At 49.2% G+C, this 16,273-nt stretch overlaps 1 protein-coding gene across 4 annotated transcripts; it reads right to left on the bottom strand.

Annotated features, from left to right (window-relative positions):
- Window positions 1-819: 819 nt before the first annotated feature.
- On the bottom strand, window positions 820-15,902 carry TTPAL (alpha tocopherol transfer protein like). 4 transcript variants are annotated; one of them, XR_003612079.2, is made up of 7 exons: window positions 15,814-15,902; window positions 15,255-15,313; window positions 11,964-12,423; window positions 9,296-9,489; window positions 7,330-7,440; window positions 3,247-5,094; window positions 820-1,980 (listed from the first exon to the last, which is right to left on the bottom strand). XR_003612079.2 is itself a non-coding variant. In XM_028121938.2 (6 exons), the coding sequence occupies exons 3-6, from the start codon at window positions 12,406-12,408 to the stop codon at window positions 4,816-4,818; spliced, it is 1,029 nt and encodes a 342-aa protein (XP_027977739.1). In that variant the 5' UTR covers window positions 12,409-12,423; window positions 15,255-15,313; window positions 15,814-15,902; the 3' UTR covers window positions 820-4,815. The 4 variants fall into 4 exon arrangements, 3 of the variants coding, with proteins under 3 accessions (XP_027977739.1, XP_027977741.1, XP_027977740.1); XM_028121938.2 differs by having other exon boundaries at window positions 820-5,094; XM_028121940.2 differs by having other exon boundaries at window positions 820-5,094; window positions 9,398-9,489.
- Window positions 15,903-16,273: the final 371 nt, after the last annotated feature.

Here is a 16,273-nt window from a genome sequence, read left to right as displayed (position 1 = left end):
TTCTTTCCTCCTTTCCTTCTGTGTTCTGTTGGAGGGTGAATGACAGTAAAAGGCAAACAGTGTGGCTCTGACCATCAGGAGAAAGTGGGCTAGAGTCTGACTACCGGGCTTTGAAGCCCAGCTCCACATTTGACTGTGTGTCCTTGGGCAACCTGCTTAACTTCTCTGGGCCTCATTTCCCCCACAGGAGCAGGAATACTACTAAAGATTAAGTGGGTTATCATGAGAGACGATGGACTCTGAAAAACAAACAGGGTTCTAGAGGGGAGGGGGGAGGGGGGTGGGGGGATGGGTTGGCCTGGTGATGGGTATTAAGGAGGGCACGTTCTGCATGGAGCACTGGGTGTTATGCACAAACAATGAATCGTGGAACACTACATCAAAAACTAATGATGTAATGTATGGTGATTAACAGAATAATAAAAAATTTAAAGAAAAAAAAAGATTTAAGTGGGTTATCTCTGTGAAGCACCTAACATAATGGATGCCTAGCCCATACAGGCACTCGGAAATTGTTAGCTATGCGAAAGATTCAAGGCCAGTCTAGAAGGGACAGCTGGGCCTTAAGAACTGAAAAAATCTGCACATTGTCTCTACCACTGTGTATATCAAGTGCCATTCTTTGTATACACTGGTATCTTCTAATTGTGCATGATCTTCAGAGGTGGCCAGCCCCAAATCTATAGGTGCGATGTGTTGCCACAGGGCCTCTCCCTGCCCGACCTGGAGGGAGGCTCTACCTGGGCCATCATGTACCATGAATAATAAAACTTCAGAACCTTTATCTAAACGGTCACTATCACAAAAGAACTCCACACATAGCCTTACAGGACTTTTATTAAGACCCAGTCATGCATACTAAAATTACATGTTTTCACCACTTTGACGTAGAAAATGCACTAGAAAAATAAACTTTTGGTCAAAACAAACACAAGTAGATGAATCCACCACCACATGTCCATATACTCAAAGCTAAACTGAATTTCAGTTTGAAGCGAGGAATGTGACCAGTGGCTGAAATGGTGCCCCAATCTGGTCAGAAAATCAGCCTGCCTCCCACCCTGTCAGCGTGGGATCAGAGACTCCTGGCCCCTGAGAGGCCTCAGGCATCTCACCCGTAACAGGTTACCACCTGATGTGCCAAGAGGCGGAGGCATAGCCCAAGAATCCCCAACAGCAGCTGACTTCCTGCCCAACTAAATGTGCCGCCTGGTGAGCCCAAAGGAGAAGCAGTGAATTGGCAAACGGCAAGTTCATCACTAGCACCTCCACGAGTCACACCAGGCCTTCCTGTGGCACAAGCTCTGTTAGGAATATTTGACGACGCCTGTCCCTTGCATTTCAAGCAAACCAGTTTTGAGTCGGGAAAGCAGAAAGGAATTTACTTTAGATTTACAAAATTAACAGGTCCCAATACTGAGAGACATCACCAGATGGACCTCTTTCCTGAACAGTTGAGATGTTTCTGTTTGGTGTCTCCACACATCCACAGAACAGCCACATTTGCATCATTACCTTGGCTAACACTTCACTTCCTCAATGAAAGGAAGGCTTCAAAGGAAAACCTTAAAAGCTAAAGACTTTAAAATGAAGTAATAAATAATGCCACAACAGTACCACAGCTTTTGCCTACCCAAGTGAAAAAGCAATCTGAGAATCCGGTGGCATTTAAAGAAACTGCCCACCCGGAGAATTCAGAAAGGCTCGGTAGCTCACAGGAATTTGGGGGAAAATACCTCTTCCTGTCCTCTGAGTCTGGCAAAAATGTATCTTACAAGCTGAAGTGTTTGTAAACCTCTAAGAACATGTGGCTTCTTGTGAAAACGAGATGAAGTATGGGGAAGCTAAAGCCACTTCTGCCCAAAGCAGGTAAGCTTGGGAGAGGAAGCCAGATTTGCACAGTTGTTTCTGCACATTTCTTCCAGCCTCCCTCCGTGAAGGTAGAACAGGATTCCAGGAAAAGTCATAGTTTTCCAGATTCTGTAGAAGAGAAGAGGAAGAAAACCCCCATGTTACCTAAGCTTACAGATTCATTTGGGAGCTTCAGACGTCAATTCATTCAGACCTACATTTCCTATAAAGTAATCCAGATGGGGGGAAAAAGAAAAAGGCCTCTAAAAGGTAGAGTATAATGTCCCTGTGGCAGTAAAGCCAAATGATGCCTAAAACAGAGGGTTCAGAGCTCAGAATGGAGATCCCTTTTATCATGTGATTGAGGGGTGTTCAGTGGCTCATCCAAGGCCACACAGCAGTGTAAAGCCAGAACCAGACTCCTGGCAGACTCCTTTCCCTTTCCTATACCACAGTACCCTGAATTTAGGGAAAGGTTACTTTTTAGATGTTTGTGAAATAGGCCAGAACCTTTCCCTGAAGGAAAACACTCCCAGTTCTCCCTATGCTCACTTGTTTGTCCCATCAGTGTACCCTGCTCCTGAATCAGGCTCCCTTGGTCCCTTGATCATGCCCCCACCCCGCTGGGGCAGCTCTGTACAGACGCCTGGTGAAGCCGCACAGAAACTGCCTTGATTTTCACCAGGGAGGTCCTGCTTTCACAGCGTGGTTCAAATCTCCTGAGGTGTCCAAACTATTTGCTCTCTCTTTGGAACCAAAATAAAACACAGCAGCTGCAGAAGGCAGACAAATCTTGCCTCTGACTCCTTGGGCCAACCGGAAAGGCCGAGGAAACATCCCGGTCTTGCCCGGTCTTGCAGATAACTTGTCCAGGTGAGCTTACACACACGCAAGCTTTTCAAGTCAAATGGACACGGGCAAAACTGGCCAGGAACACAGCGCAGCGTGTACACTGGGAAACTCGGTGGGGCTGAACAGTTCATTTCTCCCTCTGTCTAGCTTGGGGGGGGGGTGGTTTTGTTTTCTAATCTCTCTTTCCTCTCTGAGGTTGAAGAACACCTCTAACCAATTCCCACATCCAAGCCGTGGGGTTCTGAAGCTTTGGCCCGCCTACTTGTGCTACTGAGATCTTTTCAGCCATGCTGGCCACACTGTCCTTGGCAGATGGAACTGGAGGCTGCCAGGGGGCTGCATGCTGGCACTTCCAGCTCTGCCAGGTCCTAGGGGATCCAGGGTTAGTATCCACGGGGAAGAGCCTTCCCTGGAGTTGGGCACTAATGAGATGAATCATTTTCACCACCAGCTTCTCCATGCATTTTAAACAGTGCTATGAAGATGAAGCGCTTACTGACAATAGACTGGCCTTTGCCTTTCAGAGCACTGTGCTCTTCCTACCTGAGCTGTTGTCCCCTTGCGCGGCGGCCTCATAAATGCGTGGAGAACGTACTTAGACAACACATAGTACTTGTCCATTTTTTAACGCCATAATTTTCAAGGAATGAATACGAAAGGAAATAGGTCAAAAAGCCACCAGCTGAACCACCTGGTTTGGTGGTTGGGCTAAGGCTGAAGTTTTGACAGGAAGGGTCTAAAGTGCTGAAATGGAGAACTAACATTTGGTCTCGCTGGCTAGACTCAAGTCAGTCCGCCCACACCAGAGAGAGAAGTGCAAGCGTATCTGGGAGGGCGGGGGCCCCAGAAGTAATCCAGCGATAACCCGCTCGTGCATTCGTTTCCAGAGACCAAAATTTAAGACTCCCAAGTAATTTAGCCATTCCCTGCTGCCAGGTTTCCAGTGTACCGCCGGAGCCTCGGGGACAGAAGGAATTCACGTGAACCCTGGTCATTTCACCTGCCCTTTTCCAGTTTAACCCTTCCTACAAAAAGGAAGTTGGCTGTCGCCAGGTCCCAGGAATACACCTATTACTTTCCTTAAAGGCAGGGCCAGCTGGTAACACATGCCTCTTGGGAAGGCCCAGGTGTACCACAAAAAAGCAGGATCCAACCACTTGCCTCTAGAGAGCCATTTCTCTAGGCAGAAAACCAGTGTCCAGCATTCAATAACTAAAGCAAACCCCAGAATGTCAGCAGCCAAGGCCCTAGGCGTCATTTCATCCAGCTTCGTTTTACAGATGAGAAGGCAGAGCCCAGAGGCCCAGGTCTTGTCCACAGTCGCACTTCTGGGCTGCAGCCCCGCTCTCTTGATTCCTGGGCCAGAATTCTTTCAGCTCCTCAGGCTTGGCATCTAGCGTTTTGAGTAAAATCACATACCTCTAGGATCCCGTATGATTCTGTTGAGAACCAGGGCTAAGGCTTTATGGGTTTGGGGAAAACTTCAGTTTCTATTGCAAGAGTCAGTCAGTGAATCCCAGAGGTGCTTCCAGGTCGCGGGCCCCCAAATTTGATCAGGAAGGTGCTGCTTCTGTCCTGCTGCCTCCCCGATGATTCGATTAAGGTGCTTTCCAAACCCAGTGTGGCAGCTGGGGCCTGGGCCTCAAACTAGAAACTTCCTGAGGAGCAACGCAAGTCTGTAGTTAGGGTTCAGGTGAAAGACACAAACTCCCAAAGTCTCCTGGTGTGGCCACCTTGCAGGCTCGGCCAGGTTCTTTCACAGGAGTGTGCTGACTGGCCAACCAGGCGGTTTGCTCCTGGAACGTGGAACCAAAATGACTTTGGTCCTGATTTTTCTTGTTCCAAGATCTCTATGAACCAGATAGAGCTTCCAGATTGTGGTTGCAAACTGGGATTCCCAACGTTTGGGAATCACTGGGGACATTTTCCATGTCTTCCATGGATTAATTCAAGAGTCATCAAAGGCTTACCCCATGGCTTACCCTCAGAGCTCTACAGGCTGCAGTTTAATTACCAGGAGCAAGACAGACTCCATGGCACCTCAGACTCTCCTTGCGCCTCTCCAAAGAAAAAGGAAAGGATTTAAAGATGGTGGCACTCATAGGGGACTGGCTAATAGCAGGAGTAGAGCTGCGATTTCACGGCCCTCAGAGAATCATCACACTGCACATCTGGGGTCAGCCCCTCAGGAGGCGGGGCCTGGCCCAGGATGCTGTCGCAGACAGGGACAGGTTGGCAGAACTCTCTCACGAAGTCCTCCTCCGAGGCCAGCAGCACTGCATTCCAGGCGGTGATGTCCAGTTCTCCAGCCGTGCCCCCATACTCCTTGGGGAGAATGCTTCTGGGAAGGCTTGTGTGCAGAGAGTTCAGGTTGGACCCGTGGAGGAAGAACTAAAGGGGAAACAGAAACACATGTGCCCTCAGGTTAATCAGTATCAGTCACCTGCAGGCCAGGTAGGGGCTCAACCATCTGTTGAATGAATAAAGGAACAGCTGATGGCAACGGGACCCTTCCAGTTCCTCGAAAAGCTTGAGGATCCTTAATTCCCTTCCTATACCCCATGCTCTGTTGGCTGCTCCTTCAAAAGACATCCAGGATCCAACCACTCTGCGGCCCACCTCATGGAACCCTGCCACCCCCACTTCTCCCCTGGGTTCCCACGACAGCCTCAGCCTGGTCTCCCTACTCGCAGCCTGTTCTGCAGTCTCAGCTCTTCTCGGCGCCAGTCAGATCATGCCACTCCTTGCCGCGTGGCCTGCCGATGCTCCCACCTCACGCACGCCAGAGGCCGGGGTGCTCCCACCTCACTCGCCCCAGGGGCGGAAGTCGGCACGCTGGCCCCCGCGGCTCCTCCGCCGCCCCTCCCCTCTGCTGCTGCTCCCGCCCAATGGGCTCCCACCTGGGGGCGGTGCCGCTGCTGGTTCTCCTGGCTCTCCGAGATCTGTAAGCGCTCTCCCTCACCTCTGCCAAGTCGGCTCAAAGGCCAGCTTCTCAGCGACGCCATCCCTAACCCCCCTACTGGATGCTACAACCCCTTGCCCCTGTCCTGTACTGGCCCCTTTCTCTGCTTATTTTTTCTCCACAGCACTTACCACATCTTAATACTAGATAATATACATCCACTGTCTGTATCTCTAGCATGTAAGCTCCCCGGGGGGTTGGGGGGGCGGCGGCAGAGGTTTCGGTCTATGTTGTTCTAGAACATACTTGTGCACAGTAGTTGATCGACAGATATTTTTGAAAGAATGAATGAACATATGAAGGACGAAATGAACAAGATTATGGACCACAAATAAGGTCATTTCATAGATAAAAAAGGCCCATTCCAAAGACTGCTTTGGCTTTAAAAGCAGGTTCCAAACAGGATCTCCAGGTACTAAGAGGGGTTCAAACCCAGGCAGGGATGCCACTAAATTAGCAGTTCTCCAACCTGACTGTGCATCAGAATCACATAAGATTTTAAAAGCACAAACTCTTTGGCTCCACCCCTGAACGTTCAGAGTTAAAATCTTCAGGGAGGGGTGCCTGGGTGGCTCAGTCGTTAAGTGTCTGCCTTCAGCTCAGGTCATGATCCCAGGGTCCTGGGATTGAGCCCTGCATCGGGTTCCCTGCTCCGTGGGAAGCCTGCTTCTCCCTCTCCCACTCCCCCTGCTCGTGTTCCCTCTCTCGCTGTCTCTGTCAAATAAATAAAATCTTTAAAAAAAAAAAAAAAAAAACAGCTTCAGTAGAGTGGAGGTATAGATTCTTTAAAAAAAAAAATCTTCAGGGAAAGGGCCTGGGAATCTGGATTTTATTTTATTTTAGTAAAGATTTTCAGTAATCTCGATACCCAACATGGGGCTCGGACTTACAACCCTGAGATCAAGAGTAGCACATTCCACCAACTGAGCCAGCCAGGTGCCCCCGTCTGTATTTTAAATTCCTTGCCTTGCAACTTTGAGATTCTCTCTCTGTTTCCTCTTTGAAAAAGTACAAAATTCAAGACCCAGTCTTTGGAGGGACCAGAGTGTTCCTAGGCCTAGGGAAGAAGGAGAAAAATACCACTCATCACATGCAATCACAGTACTAGCAAAGGTTGAGAAGTGGCTCTTCTGGGTCAGAGAGGAAGACCATCTTTCAAAATGCCATCTCTACTTTCTTAAACAACAGATAAGCTAAAACTCACTAATCTCATAAACCATGAATTATTCCACAAACTTGATACAGCAAGACAACAAATCAGGTAAATAGAAGGGCTTAAAATAGCATTTTTAAACCCCAAGGAGCTGTAATAAGAAATCACCATAACTTTTTAACTACCTGCCCAATACTACCCTTCTCCCTGTCCTCTCACACATGAAATACAATGTTGGTTCACCGTGCCCAGGCCAGGATATTGAAGAGTCTAAATGACTACATAGCATTTTAACTCTTTTGAGAGCTACCTCCTCTGCTCTCTCCTGTCAAATATTATATCCTATTCATTTTGTCTTTTCACAGAAAGGATTGTTCACTTATTTTATCTGTAACTCTGTGCTTTCCAAATTAATCATCCCAGGACAAAAATAATAAACCTAAGAGAAGTTTATTGATCTCACAAATAAGGGAGCAAAAAAAAAAAAAAAGTCAATAGAATCATCACTTACTCTGTTTGCTATTTTCTCCTTCAGAAATGGTTTTATGATGGCAAAAATGCCCTTAAATATTCGAGGTTCATTCACTACATGCACTGCTTTTATCCGAATGGGAAAGCCATCCTGCAGGGGAGGGGAAGGAGAGGTTAGAACATGTGGGGCACCCACAAACTGTCCACAGCTGCCTTCCTCCTTTAAATCTTCTTGAGGGCCCCAAATCAGTTTGGCCTGACTCTCATGGCCTCCTCAAAGCCAGCCCACGTGGGGGCTAACTAGGAAGACAAGCCTCAGAAAGAGAGAGTGTCTTTCTTGGGGCCTAAACTTAGGCCAACAAGTGGAGAGCTGCTCCTCTTGTGGCAAAACAAAACAAAACAAAACAAGACAAAAAAACAAAAACGAGAGCCTATGTGGATGGATCTAGCAACATCAATCCTTCAGGATCGGTGTTGCCAAAGGGTATTTCTCAGAACGGTACTAGGTGTGATGCAAAAAAAGTTCCAAGGTAGGTAAAGAATTTTGAGAATAGCACGCTATGTAGTCACATGGGTTTCCTTCACTGCAGGACTGTCGTCTGCAAATGTTCACAGTCACATTCTCAAGAAAGGGACATGCTATACCACATTTCCCAGACTTATTTAACCCTGGAACTTTCTCCCCCCTGATCACCTTAGAAGACTAGAAAACACTGATCCAAACTCCTTATCCTGGTATTTGAATCTACGCAGTATTTAGCAGGGGCATCGAAAGAAGAGTGGAAGCTAAGGGAAGCCAGAGTATTGGCTCCACATTTCTGATAATGACCAAATGTGATGCTGATGTTTAAATGATCAGCCTGGCACCCAGTTGGGGGCTCACAGGCATTGTGGGATTCACAGAGGAAACCGCTGTATTTCTGGTGCCCCACAGCTCACGAGAGACAGCACCCATGGGCTGGCCAGAGGGAATGAAGAGCCAAAATGGTTAGAGCCATAAGACTCAGGCCAGGCTACCCCTGCAAGGGCTGTGTCCCCATCCATCAAAAAGGAAAAATAATTTGTGCTCACTTCAGCAGCACATGTACTAAAAAGAAAACTTAATTTTTGCCTTGTTTATCTCAGAGGAGTCCTTGTAGGACTGAATGAGTTATAATGACTGTAAAAGCACTTTGCAAACTATTGAACATTGTGCACATATGGGAGGAATGTTCTGGTTCCCCGCACTTTTGTTCTTTTTTTTTTTTTTTTTTTTGGTGGGCAGCAAAGCAAGGTTTATTGAGCAATAGCGAAATGATAGTACAAAGCTCCCGAAGAGGGAGGAGACCTGAGAGGGTTGCCCCTCACCTGTGTTCTAAAACACAGAACACGGGGGTGCCTGGGTGGCTGAGTCAGTTGAGCATCCACCGACTCTTGATGTCGGCTCAGGTCGTGATCTCAGGATCATGAGATCAAGCCCCGCCTCGGGGCTCTGCACCGGGGATGGAGTCTCCCTGAGATTCTCTCCCTCTGCCCCACCCCCATGCACACGCGTGCACAAGTGCACTCTAAAAAACAAAAAAACAAAACAAAAAAACATAACACATGAGATGTGAAACAATAGGCTCCCCGTCCCCAGGTCCCAGAGGGCAGGACAGGATCTAGCATATTAGCCAGAAACACAAATTCTCAGTTTCATTTGTTAGAATTGCTCCTCTGTCTTCTGGAGAAAGAAAAAAAAAAAGAAGAAGAAAAGAAAAAACATGCAGAAAGCATTTTCCTGTCTGTTGGGCTCTTGCCCTAAAGCTGATCTTGCCCAGACTGAAGGGATCTCAGAAACTACGGGAGAACCTGACGAGAATAAGTGGTAAATAGGACATTTACATTTCTTCCCATAATGCTTTTGTATCTGTCGGATCGTAGAAGTGGGGTTTGTGTATCACGTGGGACTGGCGGTGAACAGACAAGTCCCCCCGGGGAAAGCCCAAACTGCCACGGAACAGGCATACGACAAACAGGGGCCATACCTGAAGGATGCCAATCACCTTTTTGGCTATAAAAGGGCCAAAGTGAGATGCTTTTGATAAGCTCACTCCTTTGTAGTCTGCAAGAATTACAATTCCATTCACCTGGGTTTCTTCAGACTGAATGAGTTTTTCTAACGTCAAGTATATGGCTCGGATGTTTTCGGTAATTGGATAGTTGCTCGGTATCCATCTGTCTGAGGTCATAAGAAATGGACAGAATGTTACAGAGGTGAATACAAACAAGTCTTCACAGGCTACGATTTATCTCCTTGCTAGAACTCTCGTTTAAAAATGGAAAAACAGATACTCTACTGGCATGACTCTATTTAGGTTAGTAAATGGGACACCTTAGCAGCAGCTGATGTTATTGCCAAAGGGAGCAAGCAGCACATTCTGAAAAGGAAATGCAACTGAGTGCTGAAGTTAAAAGCCTGAGCTCTGAAGTCAGACACACGGGGAGGGGGGGAGGTTGGAATCTTAATAGCTGTGTGAGTTACCTCCTCATTCTGAGCCCTCACCTCCTCAGAAGTAAAATGGGATAGTAATACTACCCTTAATGGACATCTGTGCCGTCTGCCAAACAGATAATGTGCCCAGATTTTCATACCAATGCCCTGAGCCACCTCTTCCCACGCTAACCTTGCGGTTTGGGTACCACTGACCTGCCTCCTGGCTGCAGGGGTGGGCGTGGCCAATGCGGGTCTTACATCCTCCTGGCCACAGTGTGTGACCCAAGCCTGATCAAACAGAGCCAAGGGGACTCAATTCTGCGACCACGGCCCTTTGGAAAGAAAAGATCCCTCTTCCCTCTTATAGTGGTGAGGCTAGGAGCCTGAGACTCAGGGGCCCCCAGGAGGCGAGGGCTGGTCTGAGAATGAAGCATGTGCCAAGGAAGACAGAGATGGAGACAGTTTTCCAGTGCTGTGCTTTGTGCCACAACCCCTTTCTGGGCCAGATGCTCCCTTAGTATTCCCCATATATTTAAGGAATCCTTCCTTTCTCTGGGAAGAAGATGGAAATGACACTTTTGACTGTAAACCGCTATTGTCAAGAAAATCCCACCAACACCTGAGGGTCCTTTTCTTAGGAAGATAAAACTCCACATGATTGCCACCACCAAGGGGATATGTAACATGCAAAATTCCTGTGAACAAAATCTTGTCCAAAAGCTGTGCCAGCTTGCTGTTGAATGTTCCTGCCAACTAAACCTGCTTCTACATAACTGGATGTCATCCTTTTCAATAACATATGTCCCCAAAGAGGAAAAGCTAATATCCAGTTGAGAACAAAACCTTCTCAGTATGCCTCCTCCTAAAGAGTTGCGTTGGTGCGGAGGGGTCTAGCTCTGCTCCAGACTTATGGGGGAAAAGTCATCTCACAAGCAAAGGGTTGAAATCGTGCAACCAAAGGGCTGAAACCACAGGCAAAGAGGTGAAATCAGTGTGCTAATCTGTTTTGTAATATCCTTATGAGTTGAGTACAGAGGAGTAGCAGAAAAAAACCTGCTGACTGGTTCCTAGGTCTCCTGGTGCTCTAAAATCTCCACTGCGTTGCTTATTTTAAATAAACAACCCTAATTTTGGAAAGGGCCTAAAACAGCAGGTAAAGCAGTTAACACTGTGCCTGGTACACAGTAGAGGCTCAAGAGGATGGTTCAGTCCCCAAAAAGGGTTTGGTAAATGACCAAAGTGATGGCGATGTGGCCTTAAAGGCAGAGGAAACGTACAGGGAGGTCACCACTCCCCATTAGGCGTCCCTTCAAGAGGACTAGGTACAAGTGAGAAGAGGGCTGCCGGCAGGCATGTTCTCCTGCTCCTGGCTTGGTTGGGAGAACACTGCAATTTTAGTTTCATATTTTGTCTCTGCTCTGGTCTGACGGAGAATGTTAAGGCCGTGGGGGTGGGAACCCATGGGTAACGCTCCTTCACTCCTCAGTTGATGGCGCATTTGGCGCCCCCGATTAAAGCTACTGCCAGGGAAATGTAAGATGTGCTGATTACCATCAGTAAGTGCTGAGACTGAAAAGTGAATCAATGGCTTAACCCAGTAGAGGAAAGGAGGGAGAGGAGAGGCACGCGGCGGACGGACACCCTTCCAATCGTCCGCCCAGCCCCCATCGATGGCTGCCTCACCGACTCACAAAGGAGGGACGGGGATAGGCCTGCTCGTACCCTACGACCAGGGCAGATTCTCAACGCTAGAACTCAGGAATTTGCACGGAGGAACTTGACTGGGTGGCCCAGGAAGCCTGGGCACTAAGGGGTATGAGATCTCTCCAGGGCCACAGAGGCAGCAAAAGCCGGTCTACAGGAAGAAGAGTGAAGAAGATAGGATAGCACAGCACAAATGTGTGGCCCAGAGAAATACATAGACTGATAGAGGCGGGGACGGAGGAATGGACTGGACTCTGGCTCTGCGGCCCAGGGCCCCAGGAAAGCGGCTACACTTTCAGCTGCCTGGCTCTGCGGGATGCTCCTGTGTCATTAGACTAACTCCTCCCCTTTTTCCTAAGCAGGGTTGAGTAGCTTTTTGTCATTTGTCATCCAAAGAGCTTTGACTAAACCGGGGAGAAGGCAAAGAGGAAAAGGTGAGGGAGAGAGGGTACGGGGCACACGCATCCCACACAGAGCAGGGCACGCAGGCATCGGCCGACCGTCTCAGGCAATACCTGGGCGCATGCAGAGGATATGGCAGCCCCGGGGGTCGGTGTGGGGCAGCACGGTGAGGAATCCAGAAGCGAGGACATCCTTTAAGGCCGAGGGCTTCAGGTTGTTGAAGACCTCGGGCCAGCTTCTCCTGCAGCTGTGGTAGTTGACCAGGAGCTGCAGGGCCCGGTCGTAATCGAACTTGCGGGCTCGGAGGAAGCGTAGCAGGAAGGCGTCGTCCAGGGAGGTGCTCAGGTTCGGGCACTCCTTCCGCACCATGTCACGGAGGGCCTGCACGTCTCGAAGTCTCCATTCTGGCTTCTCCTGCAGCTCCTCCCTGGCTTTGGTGACCAGGTCTTCCGTCAGCGAGCACACGTAGCCAGGAGGCTCGGCCGGTGGCGGCAGCTCATTTTCCGAGAGCGAGGCCACAGAGGGGCTGGTTCGCAGAGAGTCACTTTCTTCTGACATTAGCTCCCAGGATCCCTGCCAAAACACGAACCCCAAGCCCAGTGAATGAAGCCCAGCGCCGCTCATTTCAGGGCAGCACCATGTGGCGGGGGGTGCTTCTGTCAGCTTGGGGGTTCTTAGCTGGAATGAAGTGGCTCAGAACCCTGTGCCCAGGCCCCACCCCAGACTGAAAGGAGGATCCCCACCGAGGCCCCCGGACAGCCGCAGCACAACACACACAGTCCTCATCCAACACCATGGCCTTGCTTACAGATGTACGAATACTTGTTCGACCTACTCGTAATTCGAGAAATGTGAACTAGAACAACTCTGAAAGTCAGGTTGGCAAAAATACAAAATGGGCGTGGAGATGCTTGCTGTGGGTCAGAGAATAAATTGGCCTAGCCTCTTCAGGGGGCAGTTTGGCAATATCTACCAAAATTTAAAACCACACACCCTTCGGCTCAGCATCCTGCTTCGAGGACACATACTTGTGTGTGCAAAATATACACACAAGGATGATCACTTCAAGTATTGATTATGATGGGAAAAGATAGGAAAGACTTTAACTGCATACCAGTTGGAGACTAGTTAAATAATATGATCCTAAGAATGGGATACTATTCACTCATGAAAAGGAATTAGGCAGGCTTCTATGAACTGACACACTAAGGAAAAGAAAGCAAGTTGCAGAACAGTGTGCATAAAATAATCTCATATTTTTAAAAATATATACCTATATACTGAGTGCACCTAAAATTTCTGTAAGGAAATAAACTGTTACCAGTGGTTCCCTCTAGGGAAGAGTACTGGACAATAGGACATTTAAGGAGGAAGAGAGACTTTTTACTGTGCTGTTTGACTTTTTCACCATATACACACATGACTTATCATGATGGCTGTGAAACCGGGCTGATTGGCTCTCCCTCGGGGATGGAGCATAACTGATGCACGGCCCCAGCTGCTATCCCTCTGGATCCTCCATCCAGTGGATGCCACACTTTCCAGACTGTCCCCAGCCAATGACTGAGTGAAATGTAGGCCTCCTCTAACAGGCAACTTTGCCTTGAGGTTCAGCCCGAACCTTCCGGGGAACTACCCTGCAGTCCACAACTCCCTGCCCAAACCTCCTTCCCGGGGGGCTGGACTCCTCTATCATTGTCTAAAGGCTCGCCCTGACTTCTGCAGCTCCCCTCCCTTTCCTGCTTCACAGGTGCTGCCTCCAATTAATTTCTTGCATGCCTAATCTCATCCTGGTGTCTGCTTCTTGAAAGATCCGAACACACTTATTGAGTAAAAGACAAAAACAAAACAGCTGCTTTAGATATCCCAGGAATAAGGTAGCAGCAGCTGTCCAGTTCCAAAGCCCAAGCTCTTGTCTACAGACTACCACTGGTCCCTGACTCCGAGCTCAAGGAGAGCAGGGACCACCTCAGGAGTTTCTGCACGTAGCCGGTGCCCAGGTCACTCCCCCTAAATCTTAGGTCAGCCCACTCCGTTCCTTGTATTCTAACCTCCAGCCCCACCCAGCTGCTTTCACTTCCTCCCAAAGCTGTGTTTTCTTGTCTTGTTCACATCCTGTTTCCTCTGGCTAGCTTGTTCTTCCTCCAGTTCTTCACCTGATCAATACTGATTCATCCTGAAGTCCCAATTAGATGCCACTTCATGCATTCAACAAATATCTAGTACTTTACTATGTACCAGGCCCTCTTCCGGGCACTGAAGGTACATCAGTGAACAACTACAAAAAATAGTGCCTTTGTTGAACTTAGATTCTAGTGGGAGAGGCAGACTATAAGCAAGATAAACTGTATAATAATCAGCCAGATGAAAGCGCTATGGGGATGGGGCGCCTGGGTGGCTCAGTCGTTAAGCGTCTGCCTTTGGCTCAGGTCATGATCCTAGGGTCCTGGGATCGAGCCCCACATTGGGCTCCCTGCTCGGCCGGGAGCCTGCTTCTCCCTCTCCCATTCCCCCTGCTTGTGTTCCCTCTGTGTCTCTCTCTGTCAAATAAATAAGTAAAATCTTAAAAAAAAAAAAAAGTGCTATGGGGAGAAATAACGCAGGGAAAAGGGTTGAATGTACTTGGGAGTAGGGACTGCAATTTTAAATACGATGGTCAGGGATGATTTGTTCACGCAAATGACATTTGAGGAAAGATGAAGGAGATGAGGGAGCAAGCTCTGCAGACATCTGGGAGAACAAGGGCAAAGCCAGAGGCAGAAACACACCTGGCTTTTTCAAAGAACAGCGAGGAGGCCAGTATGGCTAGAGCCAAATGAACAAAATGGAGAATATTTGCAGATGAACTTATAGAGGTACCAGGGGCCCCACTGGTACAGGGCTTTGAGGGCCAGTAAGAACGCTGACTTTTACCGAGTTTGGTGGGACCCATCTGAGTAGAGTGACACGATCTGATTTCTATTTTAAAGGATTGCTCGACTGTCTAGCAAATGGATTGTAAGGGGTTAAGGACAGAAGTAAAGAGACCATTCAGAGGCTACTGCAGTAACCCAGGTAAGAGATGATGGTGCCTGAGGCAGGAAGCCTTCTCCAACCTCCAGACCAGGGTAGGAGCCTCCCTACCAGGAGCTCTTTGGCATAGCACTCTCCCTCTGTTGTAATTGTCCTTAGGCAATTTGCGAGCAACATCCGTATCTGTCTTGTTCATCACCTTAAACCCATCACCTAACAAAAGTGTCAGACACATAGTCTGCACTCCATAAATATTTGCTGAATGAGTTGAATCCGCTCGGCGGAGGAATGCTAAGTGAGGAATTAAACAACAATCACGTTCACAGGACCCACCCTGGGCTGTTTCCATGGGAGTCACCAACAGATGCCTGTAATCCCAATCCAGTGCTTACCTGGGAGACAGACTGTAGTGTCCATAGGCTATAGGCCTAGCCTGGCACATGACGGTGCTCTGTAAATATTAGCGGACGATAGGAGGTTAAGTGATGTGCCGGAGGGTACACACCTAGTCGAGGATGTGTCTAGCCCCACACTGGGCCCTACCCTCCACCTGGAGCTTCCTGTTTAATCTCCAGGGCCTCGGTAGTGTCAGGCTCAGAGGAGGACTCGGTCTCGAGAATGAAATGATGGATGGGCGTATGGATGGGTGCAAATACCGTTTGTTACCGTGGAGCCTGGACTCTTCCTCACCTGCAGCCCATCATGTTGTGACATCACTTTCCTCCCCACCCCACCAAGAGGCCAGGAAGCCATCGCTCCTGGAGCCCCAGAGACCCCACGTCCCGTCGACAACCTTCTGAGGGCCCCCACTTCCGGCTGTCACCCCTTCCCCAGGTGTCCCCATTTCCTGGGGTCTCTCTCCTTGAGTCCCTTAACTTCCGGTTATTCCTCCCTCTCAGGGGTCCCTCTCCCCGACCCCCACGACACACGGAAGAACTCGTGGGCACTCACCGGCCGGGCTACGGGGCGGAGCGCGGGTCTATCGGCGGCGGGAGCCTCGTCCGGCAGCGCGCACAGCACCGACCCGCACTCCCTGCCCGGCCGGCCCGGCCCCTCGCGCCGGAAGTGACGTCTGCGGGGCGTGGGAAGGCGAGTCGCCGCCCGTGAGTGCGCATGTGCAACATCTCGCCGCAGTGCCGGCGCTGTGTCCCCACCTAGCGGCCAAGTCTGCGCGCTGGAGGAGTCCGGCCGGCGGAGAGGCTAGTTGGGAGGGTCAGGGTGAATGAGGCCCCGGAGAAAGAAGGAAAGAAACTAGAACATGCCACCATGTACTTGGTGTTTTACATCCACTGTCTTACTGAATCCTCGGGGATTTATGGAATCCCCCTCTTTCATGGAAGGAAATTGGCAGTCAATGAGGTGTAAAGGGTTTCCAACCTAGACCTCGGGATTGGCATTCCAGGATTCTTCC

The sequence above is a fragment of the Eumetopias jubatus genome, unplaced genomic scaffold (genome assembly GCF_037043125.1).
Source record: "Eumetopias jubatus isolate StellerSeaLion01/CBP00866 unplaced genomic scaffold, mEumJub1_p1.0 scaffold_9, whole genome shotgun sequence".
Lineage (NCBI taxonomy): Eukaryota > Metazoa > Chordata > Mammalia > Carnivora > Otariidae > Eumetopias > Eumetopias jubatus.
The sequence above is the reverse complement of the archived record's forward strand: the minus strand, read 5'-3'. Positions and strand labels throughout refer to the sequence as shown.